The following is a 13725-nucleotide window of genomic DNA, read 5'->3' on the forward strand; positions in this document are numbered from 1 at the left end:
TTAACAGGAAGCCTCAACCTACAATTGAAAAAAAAATTAGTGAAGACATTGATATGGAGCATTGGAGGCTTTTGACATGTGGTGCTGGCGTTGCATGAACAAAATAAAATGGACAGAAAAAAAATCAAACCAACAAGTCCTGAGAGAGATAAATGAAACAAGAACTCTAATAAAATCAATCAAAATGAGAAGGGATAGGTGGTTTGGACATATACTTCGACATGATGGACTTGTGAAAAGAATAACTGAAGGCAAAATAGAGGGGAAAAGAAGAAGAGGCAGACCAAGGAAAAGCTTTCTTGACCAAGTCAAAGACAGCACGGGTTTGAGGAGTTACCAGGAGGTTAAGAAGAAAGCCAATGACAGAGCGTAATGGAGGAAATTGCTGCTGAGCTACCAGTCCCAAGACTGATGCAACTGATGATGTGAATAGTGAGGGATTTGAACAGAACAGAAAGATAAGTAATATATTCAAATTTAGTTAATATATTAGGGTATTGTATAAGAAAACAGACACACATGCATAGACATGACATGCTTTTCTTCTGACATGCTTTGTCAGAAGAAAGTAGTTAAGTAAGAAGTTGACTTGTCTCTTGAACGGATGGAGGTTTTAACCTTTCGGGAGAATGCAGTTGTGAGAAGATTTCCTAAAAAAAAAAAAAAAAAAAGTATGGAAGATCTTGAAGTTTGAAATGATTGAACTGTTTAATAACCTATAAAATTATTGAATCATTTTCTAAACTTTATACTATAAAGTTTATAAATTGATGAAGAGTATAATAACAGAACTTAGGATAGTATTTATGATTAGTGAGAGAAGGTTGTTTATCTACAGAAAGAAATGTGTAGACAAAAGCCCTGAAAATACTCCTGAAGTATTGAATATCAGGAGAGAAAGCCATCTTCTATGACTCAACTGAACAAATGCAAAGGAAAATGACCCCCATTTTGACATGTGTAAGGTAGCCTATAAGAGTGTCATTATGTAAACAGACATGTCACATTCAGAGCTATAAGCCTTTATTATGCCTCATAGTTCATAATGTGGATGAGAATATCATCTAGGGGTTTGACAACGGCATCACTAATTAGTTTGGCAGTCTCCAATTAGTGAAGAATTTAGGATTCCCTTCATGATTTGTGAGAACACCAAAGTGGGGGCACGAATAATAGTGTGATGGTTGAATTTTATCACCCTTTTCTCAGAATTGGCTGAACCCCTAGGCTTGTTTCCATGTTGTATGCAGATGATAGGTGAGATTTATTTATTTATTTTTATTTTTCAATGTGAATCCCACCTACCATGGGCTCTAAATATATCTAAATATGCAACGTTTTACACTGTATCTAGTCTAGCCATAAATACTGTCACAACTTGAATAGTGCATAAACCTTTCATCTATCAGTAAATCATTTACAACTTTCAGCACATACAAACCACATGTATAACATGCATATCAGCACTCAATGTTCGAAATGTCCCCCTTTTGCCTTCATGCATGCCTGATGTCTGTGAGGCCACATATAGATGGCAGCATGCCCAGCATCCAATGGAAATGTTGCCGCTTCTTGCTCCAAATCCCCTTTCAAGCTGATGATGTGCTGGGGTGTCATTTCTTGCACTACTCTCTCTCTCTCTCTCTCTCTCTCTCTCTCTCTCTCTCTCGAGCTGTGATCACAATTTGAAGTCCAACAGATTCAGATCAGGACTTTTCGTCTCCAACCACTGTTGTGTGGTCATCACTTTATGCACAGGGGATGGGTTCCGTTGGAAGGCCCACTGCCTACCATGAAACAAAGTGTTGTTCATGGGCTGTACCACAGGTTCAAGCATGTTGTCTGGATACATTTTGGCAGAGGTTTTGCTCCTTTCTCAGAAATGCAACTTGGATACCCAATACATCACCCCCACCAAAACCATCACTGACATGGGGTGATGACCTCTGAAACCTGAGTGTATGGCATATGCTGTGCAACCATCCGTGGTATATATATATATATATATATGACCGTTTTAGTGATTAAATGACTTTTCAAATGAAAATCTTATCTGTGAAGAGGGTATCTCTGTGTTTGTTGTTCACTTACTGCCAGAGAAGTGCCTTTGATTTTATCACCATCTGCTGCATGAGTTGTGGTGTTAGGAAGTGTCCAGTAGAATGACAATAGACTGTCACCCCAAGGTCATCAGTTAGTGCATATGATATCATTTTCTGCAAAATGTTCATTTTTGGCAGCATCACTTTCTGTGTTCTCACAGAATTACAGTGGAGGCATGCCTTCACAGCCCTCACAAGTTGCTGTGTCCTAATGCAGTATAATCAACCTGTTCTTTGGTGGTCAGATAAGTCTTCTGTATCATTATAATGGTTAATATTCCATTACACAAACATTCCATTGATTTTTGATTGTTTTTAGCAATCAGAAATCAGTGAAATGTTTGTGAAGTGCAATGACAGCTATGTGGTTCTCATAATCTCTCCACTGCATGTTAACCCCCTACAGCTAGACAACTCTCTCTCACTCTTTTGATAAACATGTGGATGTTGGCTGTGCACAGTTCCACTAATGGAACTGGGCTTGCATATTGAGCAGCCAGGGAGCAGAAGCTATAATAGTATTTATGACAAGACTGTGTATATTTAGTACCATGGGTAGATTAAAGACTATATACTCCAGAAAACCTGTTCTAGAATCCAAACATTGAACATTTTTCAAGCCATTTCAGGTCTCATAAAAACAAATCTCGCACTGAGCTGCAAAAATTAGCTACCACTGAAAACGTGTATCAATGTCTATTTTAGCATTTAGATTTTGAATCAACCAAATTTTGCAAACAAGAAGGATCAACTGTCCAAATGGCAGTTGATCCTTCTTGTCTCTTGCCAAGCCATTAGCACAACTTTTGGCCATCCATGTCTCCACTCCTCACACATTCAGATAGTACTCTAGCAACATCATGATTTTGGAAGAGAAGAGGGGGATGCCTTATTGGCATTACTCTTCTCTTCCAATTCTTGCATTGATGACCAAAGTGAAATTCTACAACTTTACCAAGAACAGCTCACTCAATGCTACTCCTAGTCTTCTTCTTCTATTAAAAACTGAAATGAATCCTTAATAACTTGGGCACAAACAAGGCATCCAGTTCTGATGATATCTCACCTATAGTATTAAAAACTTGTGCTCTGAATTAACATCCTATATCTCCTCTTCAGTCTGTCCTATTCAACTGGCATCTATCCCCTAACATGGAAACAGCCCCATTCCAAAGAAAGGTGATAAAAGTCAGCCAACAAACTATCATCCAGTTGCTCTCACTTCTCTTTTCTCAAAGACTTTGGAGAAGGTGGTTAACAGCTAACTTTTGCACCACCTGGAGACCCACCAACTAATTAATGACCAGCAATGTGAATTCTACCACTCTCGATCCACAGCTGATCTTTTGGTTTAACCACTGATCTGAGCCACGGCAAAATTCGAAAAAACTCATGGTTCACTCTCAATTGGGTTTGGCACAGAGGCCTATTCAGCAAACTACCATCCTATGGTCTGCTTTTTAACCTCTGTAACTGGATCACTGGTCTCTCACTATGAGTGATGGTGGATGCTTTCCTCTCCACAGATTTCTCCACCAGGGCAGAAATAGCCCAAGGCTTTGTACTTTCAGCCACTCTTTTCTTCCTGTATATAAATGGCCTGACCTCACTAACTTCCAATTCTATCCATACCTTCATTGATGACAGTATATCTTATTCCTCCTTTTCATTTGACAAACCTTGTAATGCTCAATTATTAGAAACCTTAAGGTCTACCATAACAGTCCTAAACATTGATCTTTTTGCTGTTTTAATGGAATGAGGATAACTTGAAGCTTCAGTGTCACCAAAACTTAGTCCTGTCTGGTCTCTTGCAAGAAAGATTTCACATCCATATCCCTCACTTTTGATAATACCCAGATATACAAACATGATCAGATTTTCCTTCTTGAGCTGACTCCTACCTCCAGTCTTGCCTGAGCACAAACACATCTCAGCCATAACATCTTCAACTTCCAGAAAAGCTCATTGTACTTTTCCACCCAAGGCATTATTTCTCATCTGTACAGCAACTGTACAAATTAAAAACCACAGAATACTTCTCACATGTTTGATTTAGTGCACCAAAAATCCTCTCTAAAATTGCTTGAAGAAGAGGGCAATACAGTTAATTGATGATTCTCTCTCTCTCTCTCACAGATCTGCTTCAATCCCTCTCTCAAACATTTTCAGTTTCAGCCTTATGCTTGTTTTACATGTACTTTCATGACATTACCCTTCTGAACTGGCCATTATCATTCTGTGAGGAAAAAAGCAGCTGCTGGTCAACACTCATTAACTTGCCAAACCAACTTTACTGCCTGCCTCTTCTCTTTCATTCCATTTATCTCTGTTCTTTGAAACAGCCTCTCTCACTCTTATCTTCCCCAAAAATTACAACATTTAGCTGTTCAAAAAAAAAAAAAAAAAAAAGTCAACAAATGCCTCCTTTCTTCTCATCCTCTTGCCCACACATATCACTGATGCACTACAGATGTTGTGATCTTTCATGTGTGTCTGATATATATATATATAAATCACTTTTTATATATATATATAAAAAGTGATGCTGAGCCTGGTTATCATGTACCAATGAGTGCTGCTGTCAGCATTACATGCAAATTAGCCATGAAATAAAAGTGAGCATTTTGCAGTGGTTTTCCATTTCATGTTTGGAGTGAGAACAAGACATTTCATGATAGCAAAATATTTGGATATGGCTGCAAGACATTTAACTGATGAATTCAGATGGTGAACCATCACAAGACTGAAGGCTGGCTAAAGTCAGGTGGAGGTAGTCAGATGTTGCATGTGAGTCATTCTGTGGGTTTACAGACTATGGAACCAATTCCAAGTCATATAGCACTGGAGATACAATGAAGGAAGTTTATGGGCTACAACTGCGATATTATGCTACAGTTATTCATAAAACCAAATTCTGTTATTGTCTATTTGTTCAGTGCTTCATAAAGGCATGTGTTGTAGGTAATTGCCTACACCACATGAATATCCATTGTCACATTAAACTCTCAGTACCAAACAAAATATGTAGTAGTGATAAAGTAGTATACACTGGATAACTGTGGAAACTTCTTATTAAAATTAATGAAATGAATGAAACATTTTCTGGAGATTGCTTTTGTTATCATTTGTGATTTTCTTCCTACTGTTTAACAAAGAATATGAATTGTTAGAATATTAATGTAACTTTTGTTTTATTATAGGCAACTGATACCCACAGCAGAGCTGTATAGCCCAACAGATATCAAAGAGTTCCTAATGCCTTTGGCATTGGTGTTGGTGAAAGATAAAGTGTGTGCAGTCCGCCTTGTTGCTGTACAAGTGGTAATATTTTGATTCTTCCATCTCTTACTTTATTTATTCTACTTAATATGAATAAGTAAACTGAACATCTCTCTCAGTCAGTTTATATCTACCAGACAGCTTTTGTTTTATATGTTAATACAATCAACTCTCAATATATCAAACTCATAGGGAACATAGAAATTGTTTATTATAGTGAATACTTTGCTATACTTTGTTTGGTGCATTATTTTGCTATACTGAGCGAGAGTGCTATGGCAGTGTTTGCTATAGTGAGTGTCGACACTTTGCTATAGTGTATAATGAGACTGAGCAACAAATTTTGTTTTGGCTTGAAGATCAGTCTGATTGATTTTGAATGCATATCACATTCAGGTATTGATTTTATTCTCTAAAACTGGAGAACAGTTTTACAGGAATAAAAAATACATTTTTACATACAAATTGCATTTCATATCAGCCTACAAAGGGACAAAGCTATATAACTGAGAGCAGACCTCCACATAGCCTTTAAAGAAATGCAAAGAACCAATTAGGGGCTTCCAACCCTCACCTTCTCATGGTGCGCCCTGTTAGGTATCTACCTGGATACTGAACGAATTAGGCTAGGCTGGAAATTTGGGATTTAGCCGACCAAATTGTATTCTTATTGGCTTAAACCAAAATAAAAAAATGATGTACAACATGACAGAATTTCATTCTGGCTGGGGGCATCGCCCATTAAACAAGGCTCCCATTGTTTTTGTCAGGAACCAGGGCAATGCGAAAAGTCAGCTACTGGAACAAATCCTAAAACCCACCCATCACAAGAGTTCAAGATCGGTACATAAGAAGCCTGAATGACAAAGAAATGGAGCTAGCTGAGGAATTGGATAAACCAGATCGACATAAAAGGGGTGAGGATATACATCAGGAATTTGATGATGATGATGATGATGATGAACCTACAAAATGTGCATATTAAGATTTACTTACAGTTTAAAAAATCTTCCACATATTGTTGTCAGTGGTTTCTTTTATTAAATACCTGTAAAAATAACCACACTGGAGTTCCTTTTTGCATGAGCACTAGTGTTCCATATAAAAAACATCTTGATGGAATCACTTGTTATGTTCTTCACTGATGGAATAGGAGGACTTCTTCAGGTGTACATACTATCACAAAAAACTGGAAAAATTAGCAAGGAAAAAAAGCGAGCTTCTTACATAAACAAGTTAGGAACAACAGTCAAGTTTGTAGTGGTATCTGTGTAGCAGGTCTAGTGTGAAACATTAGTGCGTGGGAGCTATCTCGAGAACGCCAAAATTGAATTACTGTTCATGTGTGAGGGGGTCCAGAACTATTTCTTTTGATTCTAAAATGTGTCTTTCTAGTTCATCAGAGTATTTATGGATATTTGTAGTAAGATTCCAGTCTATCTGGTGTTGGCACTCTTCTAAATTATAGTTGGCAGAGAAAAGGACATGACTGGAGAGGGCGCTTGCAGAGTTCTGTTGTACTAGATATCACATTGATGATCTTCGAGTTGTAGTGAAATAGACTTATCGGTTTGCCCATAACAAATTTTTCCAGTTTTTTGTGATAGTATGTACACCTGAAGAAGTCAGCATTCCGACGAAATTAGTGTTCTAATTAAAGCTTTGGTCTTATCTCGGTGTTTCTAGTACATAAAGTACAGTATACGTATATTTCCCCTACACCTTTCATTGCTTTACAGTAGTGACAATTTGATCTTCCACAAAATCTCCATAACTGTCACTATTTACAATTAAAAAAAAATTGGCAGTAACAGTTTTTTAAAAGCCTTCCATGCTAATTTATGAGAATCATTTAAGGCATCATTGAAAGAGCTGTCCTTCTTAATTATAAAAAATTATGGACCAGCGATAAGAAATATTGCTGGTCCATTTCTTTAGTTTTGCATCACTTATTTTTAGAAACTTATTCTTTAATATTTGAAACCATCACCACTCTTTTTTAATACCTCAGTGAGATTTTTCATCAAACCAAATTTAATGTGGAACAGTAGCAAGAGAGAACATTTTCAAGTTTTACAAAGAGTAGATATAAAGTAAAGCAGTTTTCTCCTTTAGCACTGAACTGTCAAACTCAAACTGGCCATTTTCTTACCTCATGAGGATTTTATTTAGCTCAATTATCCAATTAGTTAAAAAGTAACAATACAGTGAATGCATATCTACATATGTGTTTAGCATTACTTTGAGTTTGCAGCAAATGTAATTAGTGAAACAAAAAAAAAACATATCCTTATAGGATTCCTTCATATTGATAGCATATACTGGAAGAGAGGGATATTTCTTAACTTAGTCATGATGTATCTACAAATAAAAATCATCCATTCAGAATTATGTTTTTTCCCAGCATTTCTAGTAATCTGTTAAAATCTTTGGAAATGTAAGGTCACCATTCTTAAGAAAAAAACAATTCTAAGTTTTGCTGATGCTTTCAAAAGGGGATTTTGAACTTACAGTCTAGATCCTGATATTTCAACTTGTGTTTTGATAAGATTTACATGTCTGATATGATCATGTAACTGCTGCCTAGTTATCTGGATCCAGTCTCCAAAAACATGCTGTTCTTTCAGATCCATTGGGTAAAGTTATCTTCATTCAGATTCTGTCTCAGGTGATTCAGGAATTAACAGCATACTAGCATGAAGTAATGGTCTCATGGCAAGTTTGGGTATTTCATAATGTTTCACTTTTCTGTTAAAAATCCAAAATTGTTTGTTAGACAGAAATTGCAATCAATCACTTCTGCAATTTCTAGCTTCCTCTGTACCATTAGGATAGCAAATGGTATTGAATAAATGCATACTATTTAACCATCTCTTAAATCCTTTGCACACTAGTTGCAACATATGTTAAAAACCTAGTTCTAGATCTTATCTTCTACTTTACCTCCAAAATATAGCATACACCTGTTTTAATTTCCTTTTTCAGTTCTGATCAAGTAAGTAAAAATAGTCTGATCTAACACAGATTTTCTATCTGTAGAATATCAGATAATCCTCTCAACAACCTTGACCTTTTCTTAACTATTTCTCTAAATATACTGTACATGTTTGACTAAGTTGTATTCTCTCAGTACTCAGACCATAGCCTCATCCATGTTTTCTAAGGAACATCCATCATCCACCTGCCTCAATCACATGTCCTCTGGAATTACAGTGGTGACCAATGGGACATTCTCCATGATTCCACAGCTGTTTCTATTCTTCTGATCTAGATGTCTGTTTTTATCTCTGAATAACTGGAATGAATCTTCTATCCACTATTCAGAATTCCCATTCACTATCCAAGCCTTTGTTTCTAACAGTGTGCCAAGGAAGTTCCGACTTTGCACTCAGCCCACACTGCATCCAGAATATGTGAACAAAACCATCAGCAAATCCAAATCTGACCTTCAAAAGAGCAAAGTACAGAAATGGTCATTGGATGCAATGTCTGCCTTTCCTAGTTTCCATCTCTCTCTCTCTCCCCCCCCCCCCCCCCCCAACACATATACACACACTATCATTATTGAAAGACAGAGCTTATGTCCTAGCATTATTCTTCTTATCCCCTCCTGCATAGATGATATAAGTATATGATGTTCTGTTATGTCAATGAGAGTAAACTACATATCCCCCCCACCTTCCCTCCTGATATTTCTGCAGAAAGACATTGGAAGAATCTTAAATAGCACAGATACTGATAAGTCTTCTCATTCTAATGATACATCCCCAGTTGTGCTCTACTGTTTATAGTAGTCTTTCATACATTTCTGCCCTCTATCCTAGAATATGAGAATAGGCCTATTCTAAAACAGTCAAAAGTCATCCATTGAACCCTTCCAGTGTACTTTCTTCAGTTGTCTTGAATGTAATGGAGAAGGTCATGAAGAGTTCGGCTTACCAAACCAATCTCATCCTACTCTTTCATTCTGTCTACCTGTGTCTTCGGAACCATCTTCCTCCCATTCTTTTCCCAAAGGATTACAGTCTGCAACTGTTCAAACACTTCAATAGGCTGCTTTGTTTCCTTAATCACTTGTTCTTCCCCCTCCATCCCAAAACACTGATGTATTATAGGTTTTGCAACCTGCCACATATGGAAGTTGATAAACCAGTAAGCATAATCCAGGCACGCTCAGAGACAAAGCAGATGTGGCCAGCCACCGTGGAAGAGACAGGAACCTCACCACATAACCTTCCGTAGTAAACCATGAAACAGAGAACCATGTCGGATATATGCAATAGAGACAAGGTTGGACCCTCTGCAAATTTGTCTCTTGGAAACATTACTGGAAAGAAGAGAAAGAAACTCAGGAATGTAAGATGGATACTATGAAAATAGCATATGAGGAAGATACCTTAAACCTTCAGGGAGGGTATCTCCTGATCCTTCACGTCTAAAAATCAAGAATCTTCTCTTAAGGCTTGCAACTTGGAATGCAAGGATCTTATATGCAGCTGGAAAGTTAGATAACCTTATTCAAGAACTTGAAGCAATGAAAATTGACATTGCTGGTATCAGTGAAGTCAAATGGACTAATAGTGGAAAAAACAGAAAGAGCCGTCGAATTATATACTCATGTAGAGACAGTCATAGGAATAGAGTAGCATTTGTACTAAAAAAAATAAGATTGCCCAATCCTTACTTGGATTTTTCCCCATAAGTGACAGGATAATTGCATTAAAAATTGCAGCTCAACCTTCTAACATTGTTTATTCTAGTAGCAAGGCTTATACGTTGGTCATACATAACTGGTAATTAGTTTACGGAATTAACAACGCATATAAAGTATATTAATTAAAGGTAACTTTAATAAATAACTTCTATATGGTATGTGCACACAGGCACTAACAAAAGCAAATGAGGAAGAAAGCAAGAAACTAATATTGTTCCTAAAGTCCTAATGGTGCCCTCTGGTGGGCTAATTTGGTTGACTTGGCAGTTGGGCTGAAGTTCTCAAAATGTAAGTCTCCCAAATTTGGGGCAGTTTCATGCACCCAAATTTATTGAGGTTAGGAACGTTTTTTAGAGCTGCTGAAGATTCCTTGAATAATCTTTCGTATTTAAACTTGTTGCAGTGTATTATTTTTGTTTTCTTCCAACGAATTCTATGGTGGATATCTAAGGCATGGTCTGCCAGCCCAGAGCGGTTGTACTGGTGAAACCGGATGTAGTCTTTGTGTTCTGAAATCCTGATATTTGTTGTTCTGCCTGTTTGGCCAAAGAAGGACAATTTGCAGCTGCAAGGGACCTGGTATACACCAGGTAGGTCTAGGGGAAGTGGTTGGTCTTTGGTAGAGCGGATAAGGGATGCCAACTTTTTGTATGGTCTGTAACAAGAAGTAAGGTCATATTTTCTGAGGATATTGGTTATTTTCTCAGAGGTGCCCTCGATGTAGGGGATGGTGATAGATTTATATTGGGAGCAAACTGCCTCAATAAAAATATCAGGAGAAATCTCAGAGGAATTCCCAGTAAAGAAGGGTGTCAGACAAGGCTGTGTTCTTTCTCCTGTATTGTTTATCCTCTATACTAAAAATATCTTCCAGCAATTAGAAGAATTTAAAGGAGTCAGCATAGGAGGCAGGAATATAAACAACTTAAGATATGCAGATGATACAGTACTGCTAGCTGAAAATAAAAAAAGATCTTCAAAACCTACTAGAAGAGATGCTGAAGCTAAGTGAAAAATATGGACTTAATTTTAACTTCAAAAACTAAAACCATGCTGGTAACGAGAGAAAAAGGGAAAATACCCGATATAAATATTAAGATCAGAGGAAATACTTTAGATCAAGTAGAGAGTTATATATATATTTGGGTCAACTAATTACAGAGAATGGAAAGTGTGATAAGGAAATATTAAGAAGAATAGAAATTGCTAGATCAACCTTCGTTAGCATGAAAAACATTCTGACCTCAAGAGAAATTCACACAAAAACAAGAATTAGGCTGTCCAAGTGCTACATGTTGTCAACACTGCTATATGGAGCAGAAACCTGGACAATATCAAAATATTGCAAAAATGAACTAAAAGCCTTTGAGATGTGGATCCTCAGAAGAATTCTTAGTCCCATGGACTGCCAAAAAACAAAATACAGTCTTGTGTTATTTCTTATAAGAAAGACCACAAGATTTTACTTTGTTTCCACTTAATTTTGATAATATTCAGATCTCTACTCAAGATCAGACCTCCCTTCTTGGACTGACTTACAGTTCTAACCTTTCTTGACAGAGCTACTAATTCTCTCTCTCTACAAATTTCAAATTGTTCAATTTTAGAACACTCTTTTCACATTTAGTTCTCTAAAAATGCTATCCAAAAGAGGATAATATGCTTAATAATAGATGACACCTCTTTCTCTCATCACATATTCATAGATATTCTGTTTCTGCATTATGCCTTTTCCCTAGATATTTTCATTGGCAATTTCTGTTGAACAGGCTACCATAAACTCTCCACTTTCCTTTAAGTCTAAAAACATTCACAGCTGCTAGTTAAAAACTCATCTCTTTCAAACTTAGAAAACCAAATTCCATCTCCAAATTCACCTGTTTATATGTTTTGGAACAATTTTCCTCACAGTCTTTGCAAGCCTCAGCTGTTCAAGAAACATTCTTCTTCTTATTATTATTATTACATGATACCTCCAAGGAGTCCAAAGACTCATTGAGGGAGGGCACCCATTCCACAACTCTCCATCTCCACTACTTAGTCCATCAACTACAGCAATCATAATCTACCATATAATTAAATTTACCTGAAAAAATATCCAGAAGGGAAATTTCAATTTTTCCCTTCATTATATGAGTCAATTATGATTGTCAGTAATCTACTCACTAGTAAAGATGACATACCTCTGAAGACAGGAGCATTTATTATGCACTGTAGACTGTTCATTTGAGTATACTGCCATAACCTATAGGAACTTCCTTTCTTTTTTGGCTCATATCTTCGAGGGTACCTGCCATCTAGAATTCTTGTCACAAACTCTCCATAAATCATACAAATATCAAGTAATTTAAATTTCATTCCTGAATAACAAATAAAAATAACCTAACTTACAGTTCCCATTTGGGGTTAAACATAACATTATTGCACCTACAGAAATTATAAAACTGTTACACTTTAGTAGAATTTTCTCATACCAAATCAAGTATTTATTATAAGAAAACTCAGCCCAAGAACAAACACTGTATAATTAATAGACATAATATCTTTGATCTCAATTTCTTTTTTTAATGCTAACATTAAAATATGAGTATAATAACAGGTTTACGGTCTGTTGTATTATGTGAGATTATTATTAAAAATAAATCAATATATTTCAAATTATATATGTGGTTATTTTTTAATTTCAGAACAATTAGAGTATTGGTTTATGTTTTGATTCCTCTCCTTAGGTTGCAGCTATGATTAAGCAGCTGAGTGAAAGTCCAAATATCCTATTGTGTAAAACTGTACTTTCAGAGCTTGCAGAAAAATTTATTCATACTCCAAAATGGTTACTAAGACAAATGTAAGTTAATTTTGGAGTGAGTTTAGTTTGCTACTAATTGTACTTAATATGCACTTTTGTCAGTATAGTTTTAGACATGATTTTATCATTGCAGATGTCTTGTTCTATAGTATTGGCTGCTGCAGTCAGCTCTTACCAAACATACTCCTAGAAAAAAAAAGTTTGTTCTAGTGGAAAGTTTTCCCATTAGGAAGATGGATCAGAGATTGGCATTTCCAGTGATATGCCCCAGGGTTCGGTTCTTGGGCCCTGCTATTTAATGAACAGAGAAAGAAACCTGTTGACATTTTTCTTGACTGCTCATGTGGACTCAATGGGGATCTTCAGTTGTTTGCTGATGATGCAAAATTGGGAAGAATTATAAGTAGCACTGCTGATATTAATTCCCTTTAGGGGGATTTAAATAGACTTTTTACATGGACAAAGGAGTCAGGTTGTAATTTTAATATCAATAAGTGCAAGATTTGCATTTTGCACATTATCAAAAATATAAGGGTGTGCATTATATCAGTGGTACTGTACTGCAGGAAGTTAATGAGATTAGAGATTTAGGAGTGATGGTAGATAGTAGACTGAAGTTTAGAGGATATATTGCTAGTGTTGCAAAGGCTGCACATCATAGTGCTGCTATGATAATAAGTACTCTAACATGTGGTGATAAGGAAATGGCTGTGCCACTGTATAAAGTTTTCAGTGTGATGTGGAAACATTGGAGAGGCGAGTGACTATGGCAATATCAGGACTTTGGACTGGTGGCTATTGAAGAGAGGTTGAAAAAATGT

At 36.5% G+C, this 13725-nt stretch overlaps 1 protein-coding gene across 1 annotated transcript in view; it reads left to right on the forward strand.

The window, feature by feature from the left end:
* The window catches only part of LOC150103428 (serine/threonine-protein phosphatase 4 regulatory subunit 1-like), a 649146-nt gene extending 636093 nt beyond the window's left edge, over positions 1 to 13053 (forward strand). The window contains exons 16-18 of the mRNA XM_090398478.1: positions 5306 to 5426; positions 12828 to 12943; positions 13038 to 13053. Of these exons, the coding sequence (XP_090254604.1) occupies positions 5306 to 5426; positions 12828 to 12943; positions 13038 to 13053 (253 nt within the window). The remainder of the gene's footprint in view (positions 1 to 5305; positions 5427 to 12827; positions 12944 to 13037) is intronic.
* Positions 13054 to 13725: the final 672 nt, after the last annotated feature.

The sequence above is a fragment of the Typopeltis vanoorti genome, chromosome 9 (assembly GCF_054136105.1).
Source record: "Typopeltis vanoorti isolate ZY-2024b chromosome 9, IOZ_Tvanoo_1.0, whole genome shotgun sequence".
NCBI classification, from domain to species: domain Eukaryota; kingdom Metazoa; phylum Arthropoda; class Arachnida; order Uropygi; family Thelyphonidae; genus Typopeltis; species Typopeltis vanoorti.